This window comes from Tenrec ecaudatus, chromosome 4 (genome assembly GCF_050624435.1).
Source record: "Tenrec ecaudatus isolate mTenEca1 chromosome 4, mTenEca1.hap1, whole genome shotgun sequence".
Classification (NCBI taxonomy): Eukaryota; Metazoa; Chordata; class Mammalia; order Afrosoricida; family Tenrecidae; genus Tenrec; species Tenrec ecaudatus.
In genome coordinates, this window is record NC_134533.1 from 204,717,792 (window position 1) to 204,739,077 (window position 21,286).

Here is a 21,286-nt window from a genome sequence, read left to right on the forward strand (position 1 = left end):
CTACTACCGAGACCATCTTTAAACTGGAGACCAACACACACACACACACACACACACACACACAGGTATACATATTTAGACCTATGCACACGTACGCCTATACACAGACATATGCTCACACAGTCACATAGACTTACACATGCGTACACCTATACACATACTTATGTACATATAGTCACATATACAGACCGACACACATGCCTGCACACATACATGTGTACACGTACAGTCACATCCAGACCCACACACGTATGCCCGTACACACACATATGTACACACACAGTCACATCAGCAGACCCACGCACACACATTCCTAGCCACGTGTACAGGCCTGTACTCGCATAGTTTGCTTGTTGCAAGATTACAGACGCCATGGCATTTATCAAAAGTCCATCCTTGTCACGCTGTGCCCACTTGACCACACTCAGGGTTACCTGCCCATCACAAAGTAACAAGCATCCACTGTCCAGAGAACGGTCCCCCCTCTCCCCCCACCCCACCCCTGCTAACTGCCACAGACCTGGTCTCCGTCGACAGAACTGCCCTCTCCCTGCACGCTGAGGGCGCTCAGACAGTGTCTGCCCCTTGTCTCTGACTTCGACAGCACGGGCGTGATGCCCTCCAGATGCCCCCGTCACTAGACTTGAAAAATCACTTTTAGGGGGGGCTCTTCCAGCTCTTACCACATTCCATGCATCAACTGTATCAACCATATTTGTACATTGGTTGCCATCATTGTTTTCTAAACATTTACTTTCTATTTGAGCCCTTGGTATCAGCTCCTCTTTTTTCCCTCCCCCTCCCGCCCTCATGACCTGATAAGTTATCATTATCTTTATATTAAGATTTTACACCCTCCATTCGTCCCCGTTTTTGTTGTTTGTCCCTCTTGGGGAGGTGTGTGTGTGGATCATTGTAGTCATTTACCATTTCTCCCCCTTCTCCCTCTACCTTCCTGGTATGGTGACTCCCATCTCTGTTCCTGAGGGGTGTATCTGACCTGGATTCGGTGTGTCCCGAGCTCTTATCTGTACCAATGCACATGCTCCGGGCTAGCCTGCAGTGAAAGGCAGGACTGGGGTCATAACAGTGGGGGGCGAGGAAGCCTTAAGGAACCAGAGGACATTGTGTGTTTCATCAGTGCTCTACTGCGCCCTGGCTGACTCATCCCTTCCCTGTGACCCTTCTGTGAGGGGTGTCCGTTGTCTACAGATGGGTTTGGGGTTTCTGCTCCGACCCCCCTCGTTCTCAATAATGTTATTTTTGTTTGTTTGGGGGCTTCTGGTACTTGTTAACCTGATTTCGTGGTTTCGGGGTCACCATGATCGTACAGGCTGGTGTGCTTCCATGTGGGCTTGTTTCTCTGTTAGATGGCTGCTTGTTTAATGTCAAGCCTTTAAGACCCCAGACACTATATCTTTTTTTTTTTTGACACTATATCTTTTGATAGCCGGGCACCATCAGCTTTCGTCACCATGTTGGCTTAAGCACCCATTTGTCTTCAGCGATAGTGTCAGGAGGGTGAGTATCACAGAATACCAGGTTGTTAGAACAAAGTGTTCTTGCGTTGAGGAAGGGCTGGAGCAGAGGCCCAAAGTGCATCCACTTCCTCAATGTATTGCCATACAAATATATGTACATAGGCCAGTATCTATTTTCATGACTTAACATGTTTACATAAATGCATCCCTATGTTTATACCTCTGTCCATTGCTTTGTTTTCTAGACCTTCCCCCTTTCCTTTTCCCTTCCTCCTGCCCCACCATCACACGTGCCCTTCTTCTGCCTTTTAGTCATTTGTCTCAGCTGGACTGCTGTTGGTCCAACACCCCCAGGATCTCTACGTCCCCCTCCTTGTCGATTTAATCTCCCAGTCGGGGCCACTGCTTTCTCCCCACGCCTGCCTTATGTAGGTGGGCAAGGCAACAGCAAGAAGACACAGATTGAATAAGAAGAGAACAAAATGAAGACGCACACACAATCCCAGGCCTGTCCACTGGCCTTTACGACGAGCTCCCCGCCGGTCCCAGAGGGCTCTGAAGTCTATCTGGGGGCTCCTTGGGGGCTCTGTGGCCGGCCTTGACTCCTGTTGCTGATCTGTATGCCCCCACTGTGGGGTGCACTGGGCGCACAGGCTCCCATGGTGCTCAGCGGCCACATTCTTGTTCCAGCCCCTGGTGGGTACTCGCTCTGGCTGCCAGGCAGGCTCTGAGTCATCGAGACCCTGGAAAGACAGGGTGTGACACTGCCCGGTCCCGTGCCGCCCTCACCATTGGTTGCAGGTCTGAGCCCAGGGAGGCCGAGCCGTGCTTTCTGAGTCATGCTGACATGAACACAGGCGTGCGCGCATGTCTGCTGGGTCTTTCCCTCCTCCTCCGGGTGCGTGCTGTCACTGTGTTCTGTGACTGGTGTTTCTGTTTGTTTGAGGCCGGGCTGCTTCCCATCACACTTTCCCACTGTACGAGCCCAATAGCCGTGGGTCAGGGCTCCAACCTCCCCACACCCTCACCAGCGGTGGTGGTTTTTCTTTCTTTCAACCGGTGCTGTTTTCCCAGGGTGGGGGCTATCCCATTAGAGGTTGGATGTACTGTCTCCAGTAACAGACAATTGAGAGCATCATTTGTACCCGGTGGCCGGTCGAGCATCCTCTCTGATGGAGTATGTTCATGGCTTTTGCCTGTGGCTCTTCTGTCCATTTTCATTTCTGTCTCTATTTATTTATTGGCCTTATTTTTCTTGGGTGGGCAGGTGCACGCTCCCCACCTACCTGGGGCCTCGCTTTGTTCCCAGCCAGTGCCCCTCCAGCGTCCCTCTGTCTGACAAAGCTCCTGGCTGGCCATCAGCAAGCAGTGGCTTTGGGGACTGAAGCTGACCAGTGGCCCATGAGCAGGATGGTAGGGGAGGGGAGGGTGGAGACTAATAATCACCATGGGAACCAGGGCTGGGGGGGTTGGGTTCTGCAACTGGGCCAGGCACTGTGCTGGGGGACTGACTGGTTCCCCTCAACTACCCTGAGCGGACAGGCTTAGGGAGTGCACTGACCCATCTGCAGTCATACAGCGAGCTAGCTGAGAGCCGGGACCCCGGCCACACTCTGAGCCCTGCACCCCTGCCCTGTCCCTCCAGGCTTCCTGACCAAGTGCATCCAACTGTATGAGACCACGGTGGTGCGGCATGGCCTCATGCTCGTGGGACCCACAGGCTCCGGGAAGAGTATGGTGCGTGCGGCCGGCCACGTGGGTAGCCAGGGCCTGGGACTGAGCCAGGGCGGCCCAGCCTGAAAGGGCCTTGGACAGAGCTGGGGGCGGTCCAGCCTTAGAGGGGCCTTGGCTTCCTTTGCGACTCCTTGGCCTCCTGGACCCAGCCTCGCTCCCTGGGGAGGCTGGAGGCTCACGGGGACGTCTCTCTCCAGTGTTACAAAGTCCTGGCGGCTGCGCTGACATCGCTCAAGGGGCAGCCGTCCATCAGCGGCGGTGTGTACGAGGCTGTCAACTACTACGTGCTCAACCCCAAGTCCGTCACCATGGGCCAGCTCTACGGGGAGTTTGACCTGCTCACCCACGAGTGGTGAGGGACCGCGGGCCCCTCCTCCCCTTAGCCCTTTGCCTCCAGAGCCCAACCCACCACGACCCCCGCATCCGCCCAGCGCTTTCCTCGCCCTGGGAGATGCCTCGGTTGGGGCTGGGGGTCAGGGGGGATGCCACCATTTCCGGGGTGAGGGGAAAATGAGTCTGACCAAGGCCAGGACCTGGTGCCCCAAGTGCTCAGCGAACGTGGGCCGTTGCCCCGAGTGAGGCTGGTGGTCCCCGTCAGGGCCCTGCTCCAGGCAAGGTGCGTGCTGAAGGAGACTTGGGTGGGGGGTGGTTAGGGGGCTGGGGGCATGGGTTGGTCATCTGGCTCAGTATAGGATTCAAGTTGGAAACATCTTTCCCTTAAAAATGAACTTGTCCCTGTGGCCATGACTTCCTGTGTCCGACGTGCAGATTCCCAGTGGGGCTTGTTTTCTTCTTTCCAAATGCTTCCAGGTGCCAGTGTGAGGGGCCTCCTGGGTGGGGATGCCCTGCGTCCTAGGCCGGATCCCTCCCATCACCTGCTCTGGCACAGCCAGTGCCCCTGGGATTAGAGACACCCTGTGCTGCTCCCCTGCAGTGGCCGAGTGCCTGGCCCCAGGACAAAGCCACCTGTAGCCGGGCATCCCTGTCCTGCTCCCTCTCGAGTTATCTGACCCGACTCCTAGCGACTCCCTGTGGGGTTTCCCAGGCTCTGAGTCCTCATCCCACTCCGGAGGGGCGACCTTCCAGAGTGCAGTCCAACGCTTCCTGATAGCGAGCCCGGCTCCTGCCAGCCGCTGCGCAGGAGAAAGTCTCAGAGACCCCTTCCTGGAGGGTCCCCACAGGGCGGAATAGACTGGGCGGCAGTGGGTGAGGGGCAGGCACCAGCCTTGGCGCAGTAGGCTATGTGTGAATGGCCAGGCTGTTGTAGAAAGAGGCAGCGTGCTGCCCTCATGCAGAGCGGACAGGCGGGACCCCCAGGGGCAGCCCCACCCCATGCTGTAGGGCGGCATCCACGTGGCAGCAGGGCTTTGGACTGGGTCTACTTGTCTAGCGTGGTCTTGGTGGGGGCTGGGCAGCTTTCTGAGAGTGGTTGTTTTCATTTGATCTTCTGACTCTGATGACCGGCTTGGCTGGTTCCTGACTTGGAGCCCGTGCAGTCGGCACTGGCAGGGGGCATTTGCTGTGCGGTTGGCTCAGTGGAGAACAAAATGTCCCTGGGCTTGTTGTGCAGAGAAGCCTCCAGTCCCGTCGGGGTTCTGCTAGGCTCCGTGTCCGGGGGAGCCTGAGATGGGGGCGGGGTGCTCCATCCAGGGTAGGTGGATGGGGCCTGGGGTTCAGGTCAGCAGTATGTACCCCACACACACCCTTCCCGAGCTTTGCCGGATTCCCGGCGAGAACCAGCCACTTCTCCCCACCCACACCTCGGCCCCCGCTCCCTGCCGCATCATTCTCCCCCAACTCTTCCCATCTTCCCTCTGCAGTCGGCCTCCCCCCACCCCTTTGCCCCTTTCATCTTCTTTCCGGGATGCCCCGGGAGCCTCTGATCTCAGGATTGCAGATCAGCCTCCCCTGCCCCCGCCCCTCCCCATGGCTGCAGGACAGATGGGATCTTCCCCTCGCTCATCCGCGCGGGAACCGTGGCGGCCGACACCAACAAGAAGTGGTACATGTTCGATGGGCCGGTAGACGCTGTCTGGATCGAGAACATGAACACCGTGTTGGACGACAACAAGAAGCTGTGCCTCAGCTCCGGGGAGATCATCAAGCTCACCGAGGTGACAGCCCGCCCGCCCGCCCCTCTGGGGTCACCGGGGCCCTGCTACCAGCTGCCTCCCATGGTTCCTCCCAGGCCCTCAGCGCTGGGTCCTCGACCCTGCTGCTTCGGTCCACCCTTCCAGCAGATGTGTGTCCCATGAGGCTCCGAGCCCAGGGCCCCACCTGCAGACCGGCCACCTGCTCCTGGCGGGCACCCTTTACAGGAGTAGAAATCCCTGCCTCTCTGGCAAGAAGCGGCTGGTGGTTTTGATCTGCTGACCTCGGGGGTTAGCCACCCAGGACACAACCACTGAGCCCCCAGGTTCCTCCCCAGGCCTCCAAGGACCCCCAAATGCCCTGCCCAGGATGTCTGGTCATCTCCTGACACTCGGGTCATGATCAATCAATCTGGACCTGCATTGCCCCTGCCCCGTGGCCACGCCCTCTCCTGGCCCCAGGGCTGGCGGCCAGCTCTCACCTGGCTCGTCTTGGCACCAGGCAATGACCATGATGTTCGAGGTACAGGACCTGGCAGTGGCTTCACCGGCCACAGTGTCCCGCTGTGGCATGGTGTACCTGGAGCCCAGCATCCTGGGGCTGCTGCCCTTTGTCGAGTGCTGGCTGAAGAAGCTGCCCGCCTGCATGAACCACTATGAGGAGCAGTTCCGAGTCCTCTTTGCCAAATTCCTGGAGGTCAGCAGGGTCAGGGTGTGCCCAGCCCAGCCAGGGCAGCCGCCAGCCCGGACAGCCGACCTCACAAGCTGCCCCTCCAGGACTCCATCACCTTCGTCCGGGCCTCCGTGAAGGAGGTGATCGCCTCCACCAACAGCAACCTGACCATGAGCCTCCTCAAGCTGCTCGACTGCTTCTTCAGGCCCTTCCTCCCCAGAGAGGTGGGTGCCCCTGCCCAGGACGGCTCCCGCCCCGCTCCCGCCCCTGCTCCTTAGAAGAGAGAGTTGGGTTGGCCCCGCGTGGGTCCGGGGGCCATGGAGGCGTCTGCAGTGGTGGCTGGATAGGGTCTCTGTGCACAGACCTCTCCCAGGGCCCAGAGGTGGCAGGGGACTCTGAGGGCAGGGCCGTGCCCTGGACAGATGTGCAGCCCCTGCCGCCAGCTGATGGGAGCAGGACGAGGCTCCGTCAGCCTCCACGTGACTCCCGTCCCCCGTGACAGCGTGCTGCTCTCCCATGGGTGCCGCCCAGGCAGCTCTCACTACTCAGGAGGCCTGGGGCCCAGATGGTCTTTCTTGATGTCTCACCCTCCAGGAGCCAGGTGCTCCAGGGTGCCTGGCCTGTGGGCCACGGGCCATGAGTGGGACCCCCACCTGCCCTGCTCTCGGGAGGCCAGGTCTCTATGCTCTTTGTACCTGAGACTCAGAGGAGCTGCGGTTCAGGAGACCTATGGCCGCTTGGACATAGCATGGAAACCCTGCTCCCCGGGGCTGTGCTGTCCCCCAGGGCCTCAGAAAGGTGTCCCCCGAGAAGCTGAACCGCATCCCCGAGCTGATCGAGCCGTGGTTCATCTTCGCCCTGGTCTGGAGCGTGGGTGCCACGGGGGACAGCGGGAGCCGCGCCATGTTCAGCCACTGGCTCAGGAACAAGATGGGGACTGAAAACGTGAGAGCCGGGTGCCCGGGATGCCTGGCCGGTGGGGGTGCCAGCAGCTCACCTTGAGAGACCAACATCCCCTCCCTGATCCTTGCAGCTTGCTCTGCTCTTTCCAGAGGAGGGGCTAGTGTTCGACTATAGGCTGGAGGACGGGGGCATCAGCAACACTGGCGAAGACGACGACGAGGAGGACGAGGCCAGCAAGCAGGTGTCCATGTGGGCCCGGGAGGGGGGGGCAGCTGTCCTTAGCGCAAGGGGCCCCAGACAGGAGCTGCATGGGAGCGTGTCAGGGCTCCCTCCCCTGGCAGAAGCAGCCCTTCACTTGGCGCCTGGGCGGGCACATGCAGCACGCTGAGCCGCCCTCCCGCCTGCGGTCCAGGTGGCCTGGGTGAAGTGGATGGACGCGTCAGCCCCGTTCACCATGGTGCCCGACACCAACTACTGCGACATCATCGTGCCCACCATGGACACCGTGCAGATGTCCCACCTGCTGGGCATGCTGCTGTCCAACAACAAGCCCGTGCGTACCCACTCTGCCTGGCTTCCAGGGGTGGCCACTTTCCCTCCCTGCTGAGGTGGTGTGAGAAGCCCAGCCCCGTCTCCCCTCCCCCAGGTGCTGTGCATCGGGCCGACGGGCACCGGGAAGACCCTCACCGTCGCCGACAAGCTCCTCAAGAACCTGCCACTGGAGTACATCAGCCACTTCATCTCCTTCTCAGCCCGCACCTCGGCCAACCAGACGCAGGACCTCATCGACAGCAAGCTGGACAAGAGGCAGGGCCCCTCATGTCCCCCCGGGGCCCGAGCTCCTCAGCAGACTGTTCTAGAGCCTCCTCTCCACAGGGAGCCCCAGCCTGGGTGGCGGGCAGGTGAGGGTGGAGATGGGGGGCAGACTCGGAGAGGCCTGGAACACAAGGCGTACGTTCCGCCAGTCCATTAACCGTTGGGCTGCTTACTGCGAAGCTGGCTGTTCAACATCACCACCGCCGGGCACCCGCAGGGGTCCAGGGAGCAAAGGACTCCTCAAGGAACAAGCTGGAATCAGGGAGGGCTTCCCAGAGGTAGAGCCGCCGCCCCGGCCTTCTCAGGGGACCTGCACCCTCGGTGCTGGGCTCACACAGCTGCTCCCTGCAGGCGGAAGGGTGTGTTTGGCCCCCCGCTGGGGCGCACTTTCATCTTCTTCATCGATGACCTGAACATGCCGGCCCTGGAGACATACGGTGCCCAGCCGCCCATCGAGCTGCTGCGGCAGTGGATGGACCATGGGGGCTGGTATGACCGCAAAGCCATCGGTGCGTGCAGACCAGGACACAGGGCCGGGCCTGCACACTCTGCGGAGGTTGGAGGGGGGGGCAGTAATGAAAGTGTTCTCATTTCCTTCACAAGCCGGGAGGCTGAGGGGGCGGGGGGAAACTTTGAGGCCAAACGACCTAACTGCCCCCGTGTAATGCTAACGGCGCCTGTCTTGGTACCCATGGGGCCCTGAGGCACCTCTCGCGTGTTTCATGTTCTTGGTGGAGGAAGAGCCTGATGAAGGCACGGGTGCCCACAGTGCAGATGTCCCACCATGGCTCTGGGCAGGCTCCACCCACCCCTCCCTGCCCTGCTGACGGCTCCCCACTGCCCCCCCACAGGGGCCTTCAAGAACCTGGTGGACATCAACTTTGTGTGCGCTATGGGCCCCCCGGGCGGGGGCAGGAATGCCATCACCCAGAGGCTGACGCGGCACTTCAACTACCTGTCCTTCACCGAGATGGACGAGGCCAGCAAGAAGCGCATCTTCTCCACCATCCTGGGGCGCTGGATGGGTGAGCAACCGGTAGGGGCCCCGGGCGGGCAGCCCCACCCCTTCACCGTGTTCCCTTGGCAAGTTCACGAGTCTCTGAATGTCAGTTTCTCCATCTGTGAAACGGGCAGCACGGTGAGTACCCACCACCCCGGGCGGAGGATCAGGCAGAGGCCTGGCCGTGGTCCAGACAACAGCCAGCATGAAGTCAGCGCTGCTCCGAAAACGGGAGGGGCCCCGAGTGCGTCAGCAGGGAAAAGCCACCGAGGTGGGGACAGAGCAGTCCTGGTCACCCATGAGGCTCTCGCATGCCTCTCCCTATAGCCCCACCCACCCAACACACTCTGCCCTTGACCCCGAGACCCCCAGCTCCCCTGGAAGCCTTTCCCCCTCTCGTCTGACCACACCCACTGCCAGCAGCTGTTGGCCTTGCCCGCACGCCCACCTTGGGGACTCAATGTGACTGACTGAGGGACCTTCTCAGCAGGCCGGTCACTTAACCCAAGCCCCACATCTGTCCTTCCACCCTTTAGATGGACAACTTGGGGAAAAGAGTTACCGGGAGCCAGTGCGTAAGTGCAGTCCTGGGCAAGGGAGGAGGGCACCAGTTCCTGGGGAGGCCTGGCATCTCCAGCACACATGGAGACCTGGGGTCGGGGTGCCAGGACACCTGCAGCCTTCACACGTTCCATCCATGGGACCAGTCAGACACCCCCCACCAGTGCCTTCCAGCACACTCTCCCCCCCCACACACAGCCCCCATCGTCTCAGCCCAACCACACTCTGACCGCCCCCCACCACTCTACGGTCCAACGTATAGAAGGGCAAGGCAGGCTGTCAGGTGGGAGAAGCCCTCGCTGAGTTGGGTCGTGTGATGGAGCTGGTGCTTGAGGGGCTGAGGGTCAGTTCAGATCTAAGCTTGCCTGCAGGGGCGGGGCCCCAAGACTGGAGCACAGCCCATAGCGCCAGAGAGTGGGGAGTCCCCAGAGGATGCTCAGGGAGCCCCTGCGTGACCCTGGCCCACTGTCCTCTCCTGCAGCCGGGGCCCCCCACCTCACCCACATCACAGAGTCCCTGGTGGAAGCCACAATCACGGTGTACAGCACCGTCACCTCCCAGCTGCTGCCCACGCCAGCCAAGTCCCACTATACCTTCAACCTGCGGGACCTCTCCAAGGTCTTCCAGGGCATGCTCATGGCCGAGGTGGCCAAGATCGAGGTGAGGAGCTGGGCGGGGGCCCCCAGGGCCCTGGCAGTGTGTCACTCACACCCCTGCCCAGAGCAGCGGCCCCAGTGTGGGCACACTGGCGAGGGCGGGGGAGACGACTGAGCCAGGTGGGTGCTGTCGGCAGGACCTGGTGCAGCTGCTGCGCCTGTGGCACCACGAGAGCTGCCGCGTATTCCGGGACCGGCTGGTGAACGAGGAGGACCGCGGCTGGTTCGATGGGCTCTTGCAGGGCCGCATGGAGCAGTGGGGCGTGCCCTTCGAGGCCGTCTGCCCCTTCCAGCCCATCCTCTACGGGGACTTCATGTCTCCGGGTTCAGACGTCAAATCCTACGAGCTCATCACCAACGAGAAGAAGGTGGGGCCCAGGGAGGGGTGGGCGGTGCCCCCTCAGGAGCTGCTGTTGAGCCGCGGGGTCAAAAAGCACCCTGGGACCCATCCCTGGTGGGGTCCTCCCCATCTGCTCCCCTGGGTCCCAGGCCCTCTCTGAAGCCATCCCTATGGGCACCCTTGTCTGCATCTTCCTGGCCGGCCATCCCTGAGAACAGAGACCTGATACACCCAGGGGAAGAGTCTCATCTCTCCTGCGGAGGGGCAGTGGGCTTTCTGGGGCCACCGCCTTTGTCAGGACACCCCAGAGCTGTGATGTCCCCTGGCCCGGGGTGTCCCTGTCATCCCCAGATGATGCAGGTCCTGGAGGAGTACATGGAGGACTACAACCAGATCAACACGGCCAAGCTGAAGCTGGTGCTCTTCCTGGACGCCATGAGCCATATCTGCCGCATCAGCCGCACCCTGCGCCAGGCACTGGGCAACGCGCTCCTGCTGGGTGTGGGTGGCAGTGGCCGCAGCTCCCTCACGCGGCTGGCATCGCACATGTGAGGCCTGGCCATGGGGGGCGGCCGGTGGGGAGTAGGGGACGGACAGGAGTGGAGCCTGGTTTTCAAGGAATGGAAGCAGCGAGGTCCCAGATGGTCAGGCTGCCAGGGGTGTGTACCTGTGGGCATCTAAGAGGGCTTCCCAGTGGAGGCAGCCGTTGGCCTGGCCCCAGAATCAGCCAGGAGGATGGAAGGGGCAGGCATGCGGGCTGAGGAAGCAGCTTGAGCAAAGCCTGGGGGTGAGGGAGGGGGGTCCTTTGGGCCTGGGCTGTCAGCATATCTGTCCAAGACGGGAGCAGGACCCCAGATGAGTAGGGTGAGGGGTGGGCACCGGCATCTGGAACACCCGACCCGCCCTGCCCCTGCCCCAGGGCGGAGTATGAGTGCTTCCAGATCGAGCTGTCCAAGAACTACGGCATGGCCGAGTGGCGGGAGGACGTGAAGAGGGCCCTGCTCAAGGCTGGCCTGCAGCACCTGCCGCTCACCTTCCTGTTTGCCGACACCCAGGTGCCGGTGCACACAGTGGGCAGGGTTCTCCATCAGCTGGGGCGGGCCTCGGAAAGAAAGGACACAGGGCTCCAGGGACGTGGGTGGGCCAGGAGCCTGGGGCCAAAGCCGCCCTCTGAGCTGGGGGGCGGGCAGAGGAAGGAAGGCGCCGGTGCTGCACCTCGACCCCACCTCCAGGATCATAGGGATTTGGCCCACAGAAGAACGCGAACGCACCCCCTCCTGTGGTGGGTGCTGGCCCCTCTGGGCTCCTAGGTCTGGGGGGTGGGCGGGGAGGACGATAGTTGGGCGGCACAAACCAAGCACTTAGGGTGGCTGGCCGTCCCTCTGCCCCTAGGCCCATTCGCTTCCCTGGCACAGACTGAGCAGGCCCTGACTGTGGGAGCCGGGTAAAGGGCCCGTCTCTGCCCATGGCCATGGGCCCTCTGTGAGGGGCAGACGGGCAGATGCTACATTGGGACTAGCCCAGCTGCAAGTCCTGGACCACGGCTGGGAGGCACTCCTGGCGTCTCAGTGGGGGGAAGACCACGAGCACTCTGTCTCCCCCTCCCCCTGCAGATCAAGAATGAGTCCTTCCTGGAGGACATCAACAACATCCTGAACTCGGGGGACATCCCCAACCTATACTCTCCAGACGAGCAGGACCAGATCGTCAACACCATGCGGCCCATCGTCCAGGAGCAGGGCCTGCAGCCCACCAAGGCCAACCTCATGGCTGCCTACACCCGGCGGGTGCGCAGCAACACCCATATGGTGCTCTGCATGAGGTGCGCCAGGGGCGGGCCAGGACTGCAGGGGCTGAGTCTGGAAAAGGGGGGGGTGGGTGCTGGGCAGGCCAGAATCCGCAGGGGCTGAGCTGGGAGCAGGTAGCAGTGGCCTGGCACTCATTCTAGACGTGGGCAATGGCTCTGGGCCGGCTGTCATGCCATCAGTACAGGCTGCGATGCTGCTGTACACAGCTGCCATGTTCTTGGCTGGTGAGACCCACGATACGGGGGCTCGTGTCTGGGCCTCATCCAGGTCTCTGGTCCCTCAGCCCCATCGGCGAGGTCTTCCGAGCCCGCCTCAGGCAGTTCCCCTCCCTGGTCAACTGCTGCACCATTGACTGGTTTAACGAGTGGCCATCGGAGGCTCTGGAGTCTGTGGCCAACATGTTCCTGAATGAGATCCCAGAGCTGGAGGCCACTGCTGAAGTGATTGATGGCCTGGTAGGTGTCCCGGTGAGGGGCCAGCCTTGGAGGGGGTGGTGCCAAGCATGGGCTTGAACGCCTTGAGCTGTGGGCTACAGTCTTGGCCTTACCTGCCATCACTTCCACCTCCTCACCTGAAAACCGGGGCTGTGCCGTGGGCTGTTGGGGTGACCCTTAGATGGCTGCAGTTTCTGTGGCGCTTCCCCACCCTCCACCCCCAGCCTCACGGCACGAATGCAGAGAGAGGAGGAGGGCAGCACTTGCATGTCTGGTCCAACCCCAGAGGCCGGTACCACTACCCTCTCCACGGGCTGCCAGAGAGGAGAGCGGGTCATGGGGGCTGATACTAGAGCACTGAGCTCAGGGCTGGAGGACACCTGGGTCCCCCTCCAAAGCTGGCTGAACACCTGACAGTCTCTCGGGGACCACAGCTGTTGGACTTCCTCTGCTCGGGGAAAGACCCCGCTCGGGTCTGCCCCTGCCATGAGCCAGGCCCAGCGTGAGTCCCCGACCTGACACACACACAGCCCCACTCAGCGTCCTTTGCGTACTAAAGCGGCCACGGTGCTGGATGGCATGTGACCCGGAAGAGGCTGTGTGGGAACGCAGTCGGGGCCACGCCAGGAGGCTGAGCGAAAGTCCTGCGAACACAAACAGGCCTCAGAACCTGTGAGCTGGCCTCCCGTGGCTGCTATGGAAGCAAAGTCACGCTCAGATCCCTCCCCTCACCTCTCTGTGTCTGGACTCCTGTTCGGAGTGGGTCGACAGCGTGGAGGGGCTGAGAGAGGGGGTGTGGTGCACCGGCATAGCGGTCTCCCCCCTCCCCACAGATCCAGGTGTGTGTGAGCATCCACCAGTCGGTGGCCAGTAAGTGTGCCGAGTTCCTGGCTGAGCTGGCCCGCCACAACTATGTGACCCCCAAGAGCTACCTGGAGCTGCTCAGCATTTTCTCCACCCTCATTGGGCAGAAGAGGCAGGAGCTAAAGACCGCCAAGAACCGCATGAAGAGCGGCCTTGACAAGGTGGGCCTGGGGCAGCCCAGCCTGACGCGGTGGGGGCAGGCAGCGCTTCCCATCCTTGTCCAAAAACTGGAACTATAGGCCAAGGGCAAGGTTACAGCAGGAGGTCAGCCTGCATCCTTGGAGGTCCACAGGGCTGAACAAGGCCGACCCTGCAGGGTCCCATCCTGGCACCCCAGGCCCAGCTCCCTGTGTAGCCCCATCTCCCCCATCCCACCCCCCCCCCCCAGCTGCTGCGTACCGCAGAGGACGTGTCCAGGATGCAGGAGGACCTGGAAATCATGCGGCCCATGCTGGAGGAGGCTGCCAAGGACACCATGCTCACCATGGAGCAGATAAAGGTGGGGGCTCACGCGGGGGCCCTCCCACAGCCCCAGTCCTCTGAGGAGCCTCGGAACACACATGTAGTCAGAGCTGTCAGAGTCGCTGGGCATGGGGCCATCAGCACAGTGGGTGGCCCTAGGACAGTCTGGCAGGCAGGGTCCCCTGAGTGGGGTGCTGTAGAATGTCCCAGAGGAGAAAGTGACCTGTGGAAGGGGCGCCCTGTCCCACCAGGGCGCTGGTGCATCAGTGTAGAGAGCCCTGAGCTCTGGCCGGGCTCACAGGGAGCTTGCAGTTGTGCGCCAAATCCAAACCCACTGACACCAAGCAGGTGCCCACTGGGTTGAGGCAGACCTGGCCCCACAGAGGCTCAGAGGCTGTCAGTCTTAACGGGAGCAGAACGCCTCGCCTTTCTTCTGGGAGCTGCTGGTGGTTTCAAACTGCTGGCCTGGAGGTTACAGCCCATGAGTAGCCCACCAGGCCACCGGGGCTCCTTGGTTGGGAATGGGGCTCTGGAACATTCAGATCTCAACAGCGTGTCACTGCCAAGAGCAAGCCCCCGCCGGCCTACGTCCCCTGCTCCTGGAGGCCTGTGACCCACAGAGAAGGGGAACTAGGACACGCCTGAACTTCCTCCCCACCCCCAGGTGGACACGACCATCGCTGAAGAGACCCGGAACTCTGTGCAGGCAGAGGAGGCCAAGGCCAACGAGAAGGCCAGGAAGGCCCAGGCCATCGCAGACGATGCTCAGAAGGACCTGGACGAGGCCCTGCCGGCCCTGGACGCGGCCCTGGCCAGCCTGCGCAACCTCAACAAGAATGACGTGACCGAGGTGGGCACCCACTCAGGGACCTGCCTTCCAGTGCCCACCCCAGGGCCCAGAGCTGTGAGCCTCCTGGCCAGGCTGTGCTGCACAGGACTGGGAGACAGCAGAAGCCCTAGTTTTTGGCTGGGCCCTTGGAAGACCCACAGGCATGGCCTTTGTCCTGTGCTGGGAGGGACCACCCTGGTGGACCCTTCCCTGTCTGGTGGCTCTCCCCACCCAGGCGCCCACTCAGGGACGTGACCTGGCTTGCAGGTGCGGGCCATGCAGCGACCCCCGCCGGGTGTGAAGCTGGTCATCGAGGCTGTGTGCATAATGAAGGGCATCAAGCCCAAGAAGGTGCCCGGGGAAAAGCCAGGCTCCAAGGTGGACGACTACTGGGAGCCAGGCAAGGGGCTGCTGCAGGACCCCGGCCGCTTCCTCGAGGGCCTCTTCAAGTTTGATAAGGTCAGGGGACCCGACCCGGGCAGCAGCACCCAGCAGGGCAGGGGTGGGGGAGGAGCCTTCCCCCCCCCCCCGACCCTGGGCACCTTCAGGTGCCATAGCCTCAGCTCAGCTCCCTGGGCCACCAGACCCTGGCCCCAGAGGCACCCCACCCCATCCACCGGTGAGGCCAGACAGACCCACCAACAGATGGCACAGAGGGCAGGCAGTCTCACCCTGGCAGTTTCTACAGCCGCCAGGGTGTCAGCCAGGTCACACTGAGGCTCTGTAGCCTGGAGCTCCCTTCAGGTCCTGGTTGCCCGTCACCCCCATACCTTGGCCAGGGCCTTCCTGTCTGCTGGCCCATCTTCCCTGGCCTCACCACCCGCCTGCCTTTGGACTAGTCTGACTGACAGTCTGTGGCCCCGGGTCCACTGGCAGGCTCTCAGGGCTCTGCGCCTCCTGAGGACAGAGACCATGGTCCAGCTAAGAGCAGCTGGGGCCCCTACTGGTTCCCACTGGCCTAACCTACACCCAGGGAGGAGCTGTGGTTAAGCCCTCAGGCAGTAACGGAGAGGTTGGAGATTCAAACTCACTCAGAGGCTCCTGGAGAGGAAGGGTTGGTGGTCTTTCTTCTGAAACACCTGCCTTTCCAGAACCATCTACAGTGTCAGGGGCTCAGCATGGTGGTCAGCTGGGATCTGGGGGACCGGGGAGTATACATTACTGGTTCTCAGGGGAGGAGCACGAGGGGGACAGCAGCTGGAAGGAGGGATCCAGGCACACGTCCCAAGGCAGAAACCGCCGCCACTGCGTCACAAACCCAACATGTCTAAAGGAAGCAGGCCCCTTGGAGCTCGGCGCCCTGGGGTCCCTGCAGACAGATCGTCGTGCCCCCGCCCCCAGGACAATATCGGGGAGGCAGTGATCCGAGCCATCCAGCCATACATCGACAACGAGGAGTTCCAGCCGGCCGCCATTGCCAAGGTGTCCAAGGCCTGCACCTCCATCTGTCAGTGGGTGCGCGCCATGCACAAGTACCACTTCGTGGCCAAGGCCGTGGAGCCCAAGCGGGTGAGGGCCGCCCGCGGGGCCTGGCTGCTGGGGGCCGTGGGGGCCTGGCGGGCGGACACCTGGCGAGCTGACTTGGCTCTGTGTGCAGCAAGCCCTGCGGGAGGCTCAGGACGACCTGGAGGTGACGCAGCGGGTCCTGGAGGAGGCCAAGCAGCGCCTCCTGGAGGTGGAGGACGGCATCGCCACCATGCAGGCCAAGTACCGGGAGTGCGTGGCCAAGAAGGAGGAGCTGGAGCTCAAGTGCGAGCAGTGCGAGCAGCGGCTGGGCCGCGCGGACAAGGTGTGCCCCGCCCCCGCCCACCCACCCCACCCCCCGCCCAGCTCTCCCACCCCGCGCCCCACCCCTTTCAAAGGGGTGGACAAATCCCCTCCTGGGCCGGCCCTCTGCCTTACAGCTCATCAACGGGCTGTCGGACGAGAAGGTGCGCTGGCAGGAGACGGTGGAAAGGCTGGGGTACACGCTAGACAACATCTCCGGGGACGTGCTGGTGGCCGCGGGCTTCGTGGCCTACCTGGGCGCCTTCACGGTGAGCTGCCCTTCCTGCAAGGCCGGCCCCCTGCATGGTGGGCGGCCTAGGGGCTGCTCTGTCTGCACAGCCCACTCACTCCCCAAACAGCTTGGTGCCCCGCAGCAGGGAATCCCGTGGGGAAAAGGAAGAGCCATCTGTCCCCAAACCAAACTCCGTGCAGCCAGGCCGACCTGGACTCGCAGCGACCCAAGTGTAGAGGAGGTTCACAGCCCGGGGCGTCAGCACGTGGGGCTTGTGTGCCACGGGCTGTCCTGAGCACTGTACCATCTCCCCTCACCCTCACAACCACCCTCACTGTGGGGGTGTTGATGTGGGGGGGAGGCTAGGATGTGTGAGGCCCAGCGAGCCTGAGCGCGGCCTCTCTCAGGGACAGTACCGCTCAGCACTCTACGACCACTGGATCAAGCAGCTCAAGCTGCACCAGGTCCCCCACACCACGGAGCCCACGCTCATCGGGACGCTGGGGAACCCCGTGAAGATCCGCTCATGGCAGGTGCCCGCCGGGGTCTGGGCTGGGCGGGGCCCACACCCCCACCCCCACAGGCCCTGCAGTGGATGTAGGTGGGAGAGGAAGGCTGAACCGAGTGGACAGAGGCGTCGAGTGGCCACAGAGAGCTCAGGGGTCCTTTCAAGAATGCCTGGGAGAGCGAGCAAGGTGCAGGGTGCAGGCCGAGGAGGACTCCCTGAGAGGCCTGATCTGGCTGCACTGGACCTTGAAGGGCAGAGGGAGACAAGGTGGAGGCGGAGCCCTGTGTGAGCAAAGGAAAGGACCAGGGAGCCAGCTATGGCTGCGCCTAGAGGCAGGGGCTTCCCCGGGGACAGAGAGCTTGCCTCAAGCTGGGCCCCGGAGGGAGAGGTAAGACCCCGGCACAAGCACAGAGGCGGAGTGGGAAGGGATGGTACCCCGGCCAGAGACCGCAGCCAGCCCAGAGCTGCCCCACAGATCGCAGGCCTGCCCAACGACACGCTGTCGGTGGAGAATGGGGTCATCGCCCAGTTCTCCCAGCGCTGGGCCCACTTCATCGACCCCCAGGGTCAAGCCAACAAGTGGATCCGGAATATGGTGAGCCTTCTGCTGCCTGGGAGCCCCCGCCCCACCAGCCAGACCCCGGGCCAGCCCTCAACCCGTCCTCCCCCACCCTAGGAGAAAGACAACGGGCTGGACGTGTTCAAGCTGAGTGACCGGGACTTCCTGCGCAGCCTGGAGAATGCCATCCGCTTCGGCAAGCCCTGCCTCCTGGAGAATGTGGGCGAGGAGCTGGACCCCGCCCTGGAGCCTGTGCTGCTCAAGCAGGTGGGCCTGCGCGGGGAGGGGCAGCCTACTGCGAGGGGGGGGGCACTCCCACCCGACACAGCACCCACCCACCCCTGCTGTAGACATACAAGCAGCAGGGCAACACAGTGCTGAAGCTGGGGGACACGGTGATCCCCTACCATGAGGACTTCAAGATGTACATCACCACCAAGCTGCCCAACCCCCACTACACGCCCGAGATCGCCACCAAGCTCACCCTCATCAACTTCACCCTGTCGCCCAGGTTAGCCCACGCCGAGGTCTTTCCGCACCAGCCTGGTCCCCTCCGCCTGCCCGGCAGCCAGGCGGCTCAGCAGGCCTCACCCCCACTTGGAGGTTCCACTGACCTCCTGCCAGCCACCCACCCCTTTGAGTCCTGACAACCCAGGTCCATACTTGCCACCACCCCCAGAAGACATCCTGGGTCCCCTCAGCCTCCTTGCCAGCAGAGCCCACGTCCCCCGGGCACTCGGCCTGAGTCAGATCTATGCTGGACCCCCACCCAGAGTGTGAGCCCCTCGGGCCGGTTCCCTGCTAAGGCCTCCTGGCTAGGAGATGAGGGGTCCCTGAAAGTCCGTTTCTACCAGCCATGTGGGCTCCTCCTGCTCAGGCCCCGGGCCTCCTGGGCCACCCCACCCCAGCTCACATCAGGCCGCAAGTATCCACCCGACACTGCCATCTGAGGCTTCCTTGGGAGCTGCCCCCCACCCCCAGGGGCAGACATGGCACCGGCCTCCGGGCTGTCGTGGACAAGGATGCTGAGCTCATGGTGACCCAGGTGCTGGAGGGTTAGGTGAGCAGGCTCCAGGCTGGCCCTCCTGGGCCCTCAGGGTTGGACGCGGTGTGCCCACCCTGGCAGTGGCCTCGAGGACCAGCTCCTGGGCCAGGTGGTGGCGGAGGAGCGGCCCGACCTGGAGGAGGCCAAGAACCAACTGATCATCAGCAACGCCAAGATGCGCCAGGAGCTGAAGGACATCGAGGACCAGATCCTGTTCCGGCTGAGCTCCTCCGAGGGCAACCCCGTGGACGATCTGGAGCTCATCAAGGTGCTGGAGGCCTCCAAGATGAAGGCCGCCGAGATCCAGGTCAGCTGCCCGCCCCAGGCAGCCCGCCGGCCTCCGCCCCAGCCAGCACAGCCTCCTTGCGCCTGACTTCACCCCGCCCCCGCCAGGCCAAGGTGCGGATTGCGGAGCAGACGGAGAAGGACATCGACCTCACGCGTATGGAGTACGTCCCCGTGGCCGTGCGCACGCAGCTGCTCTTCTTCTGCGTCTCCGACCTGGCCAATGTGGACCCCATGTACCAGTACTCCCTCGAGTGGTTCCTCAGCATCTTCCTCTCCGGCATCGCCAACTCGGAGCGCGCAGGTAGCCGCCCTGCCGCCTGCCCCTGCTCCTTCCCTCCTCCCACCGTGTCCACGCTGGGACACTGCCTTCCTGCCCCACAGACACCCTGAAGAAGCGCATCGCCAACATCAACCGCTACCTGACCTACAGCCTCTACAGCAACGTCTGCCGCAGCCTCTTTGAGAAGCACAAGCTGATGTTCGCCTTCCTGCTGTGTGTCCGCATCATGATGAACGAGGGCAAGATCGACCAGGTGCTCGCGTGGCCCGAGCAGGTCCCTGCTGGGAAGAACGGGTGGAGGGGTGTCAGGGTGGGGCCCCGGAGCAGCACCGCCCCCGATGGAAGAGCCAGGAGGCCCCATGGGCACAGGCCAGCCAGGGCTGTGGCCAAGCTTTGCCCTGCGCTGCTCACTCCTGTCGGCCACGGACTCACACTCTCGGAGGCCCTGGGCATTCCCGCACATGTTAGAAAGTCCTGCCCGGACAGGGAGACTAGCAGGCTGCCCATCTGCACCAAGAAGGGCACCAAAACAGAGGGCGGCCCCCAGCCAGATGGACTGAGGCTTCAACTACGGGCTCAGACTGAGCAGTGGTGGGAGGGGCAGAGGCTAACAGCCACTGTGGCTGCCGGACTACACCCGGGAAGCTGCGGAGTCCTTCTAACAGAGAAGAGGCCCGGAGAGGCGTCATAGGGAACACCAGCCCAGACCATCTCCCAGCCCTCGGGGGCACAATCCCTACAGTGAGGATGGCAGGGGTGGCCCTGCTGGGCGGGGCGCCTGGACACTAGCCCCCCACCCCGGCCCCTGCCAGGGCGAGTGGCGCCATCTGCTGTCCGGTGGCCCCATCCAGAGCGTGTTGGAGAACCCTGCTACGGACTGGCTGTCAGAGCGGGCCTGGCGGGACATCCTGGCACTCTCGAACCTGCCCACCTTCTCCCTCTTTGCCACTGACTTCGTGAAGCACCTGTCCAAGTTCCGGGCCATCTTTGACAGCCCCGAGCCCCACAGGTGAGCCAGCCCAGGGCAGGGTGGGCACAGCAAGAACATGGCTCAGCCCCTGCCCGCAGCACGGCCCTTCTGCCCACCAAACCTCATGGCCCAGGGAGTCCCACTGCCTTCCCTCGCCGGGCCAGCCGGCAGCATCCTGTGGTCAGCAACCTCGCCTAGGCTCACTCTCAGGGGACACGGACACTGTTGCAGGGAGCCCTTGCCGGGCATCTGGGATGGGTACCTGGACCAGTTCCAGAAGCTGCTGGTGCTCCGCTGCCTCCGTGGGGACAAGGTCACCAATGCTATGCAGGACTTCGTGGCCAACCACCTGGAGCCCCGCTTCATCGAGCCACAGGCCAGTGCTGGTCCCCAGGTCCCCACCCCACACCACTGCGAAGCCTCGCTGAGCAAGGCCAGGGTGCCGAGGCTGCCTCCTGCCCCCAAGGTCCTAGGAGATTCCAGACCCCAGCTGGCAGCCTCCCCGAGGAGCTCTCTTGCCTGGGCCAGTCCCGGGGTCCCAGCATACCTTTGCCCTCACAGACGGCCAACCTGTCAGTGGTGTTCAAGGACTCCAATGCCACCACACCCCTCATCTTCGTGCTGTCGCCCGGCACTGACCCGGCCGCCGACCTCTACAAGTTCGCTGAGGAGATGAAGTTTGCCAAGAAGCTCTCTGCCATCTCCCTGGGCCAGGGGCAGGTCAGGGGCAGTCCTGATGGCAGGGGGCAGCCAGGCGGGGCAGCCCACTGGGTCCCGACTCTGCGTGGCCCCCTCCTCACAGGGCCCCCGCGCGGAAGCCATGATGCGCAGTTCCATCGAGCGGGGCAAGTGGGTCTTCTTCCAGAACTGCCACCTGGCCCCCAGCTGGATGCCGGCCCTGGAGCGGCTCATCGAGCATACCAACCCGGACAAGGTGTGCGTGGGGCACGCAGGGCCCTCCCGCCGGCCTCTCTGTGGCCCCGCCT

General features: G+C 62.9%; 1 protein-coding gene across 1 annotated transcript in view; it reads left to right on the forward strand.

The window, feature by feature from the left end:
- Positions 1-21,286, forward strand: part of DNAH1 (dynein axonemal heavy chain 1) — a 61,104-nt gene that overhangs the window by 36,671 nt on the left and 3,147 nt on the right. Inside the window, exons 34-69 of the mRNA XM_075547925.1 lie at positions 3,127-3,218; positions 3,413-3,567; positions 5,152-5,329; positions 5,808-6,002; positions 6,083-6,202; positions 6,765-6,923; positions 7,012-7,122; positions 7,294-7,434; positions 7,528-7,688; positions 8,049-8,206; positions 8,549-8,722; positions 9,234-9,272; positions 9,740-9,918; positions 10,052-10,282; positions 10,606-10,802; positions 11,174-11,309; positions 11,868-12,076; positions 12,346-12,517; positions 13,330-13,521; positions 13,749-13,859; positions 14,487-14,672; positions 14,919-15,110; positions 15,993-16,160; positions 16,249-16,440; positions 16,556-16,687; positions 17,058-17,183; positions 17,634-17,753; positions 17,835-17,984; positions 18,068-18,228; positions 18,844-19,069; positions 19,156-19,351; positions 19,432-19,583; positions 20,143-20,339; positions 20,532-20,676; positions 20,862-21,020; positions 21,103-21,234. Of these exons, the coding sequence (XP_075404040.1) occupies positions 3,127-3,218; positions 3,413-3,567; positions 5,152-5,329; positions 5,808-6,002; positions 6,083-6,202; positions 6,765-6,923; positions 7,012-7,122; positions 7,294-7,434; positions 7,528-7,688; positions 8,049-8,206; positions 8,549-8,722; positions 9,234-9,272; positions 9,740-9,918; positions 10,052-10,282; positions 10,606-10,802; positions 11,174-11,309; positions 11,868-12,076; positions 12,346-12,517; positions 13,330-13,521; positions 13,749-13,859; positions 14,487-14,672; positions 14,919-15,110; positions 15,993-16,160; positions 16,249-16,440; positions 16,556-16,687; positions 17,058-17,183; positions 17,634-17,753; positions 17,835-17,984; positions 18,068-18,228; positions 18,844-19,069; positions 19,156-19,351; positions 19,432-19,583; positions 20,143-20,339; positions 20,532-20,676; positions 20,862-21,020; positions 21,103-21,234 (5,744 nt within the window). The remainder of the gene's footprint in view (positions 1-3,126; positions 3,219-3,412; positions 3,568-5,151; positions 5,330-5,807; positions 6,003-6,082; positions 6,203-6,764; positions 6,924-7,011; positions 7,123-7,293; positions 7,435-7,527; positions 7,689-8,048; positions 8,207-8,548; positions 8,723-9,233; positions 9,273-9,739; positions 9,919-10,051; positions 10,283-10,605; positions 10,803-11,173; positions 11,310-11,867; positions 12,077-12,345; positions 12,518-13,329; positions 13,522-13,748; positions 13,860-14,486; positions 14,673-14,918; positions 15,111-15,992; positions 16,161-16,248; positions 16,441-16,555; positions 16,688-17,057; positions 17,184-17,633; positions 17,754-17,834; positions 17,985-18,067; positions 18,229-18,843; positions 19,070-19,155; positions 19,352-19,431; positions 19,584-20,142; positions 20,340-20,531; positions 20,677-20,861; positions 21,021-21,102; positions 21,235-21,286) is intronic.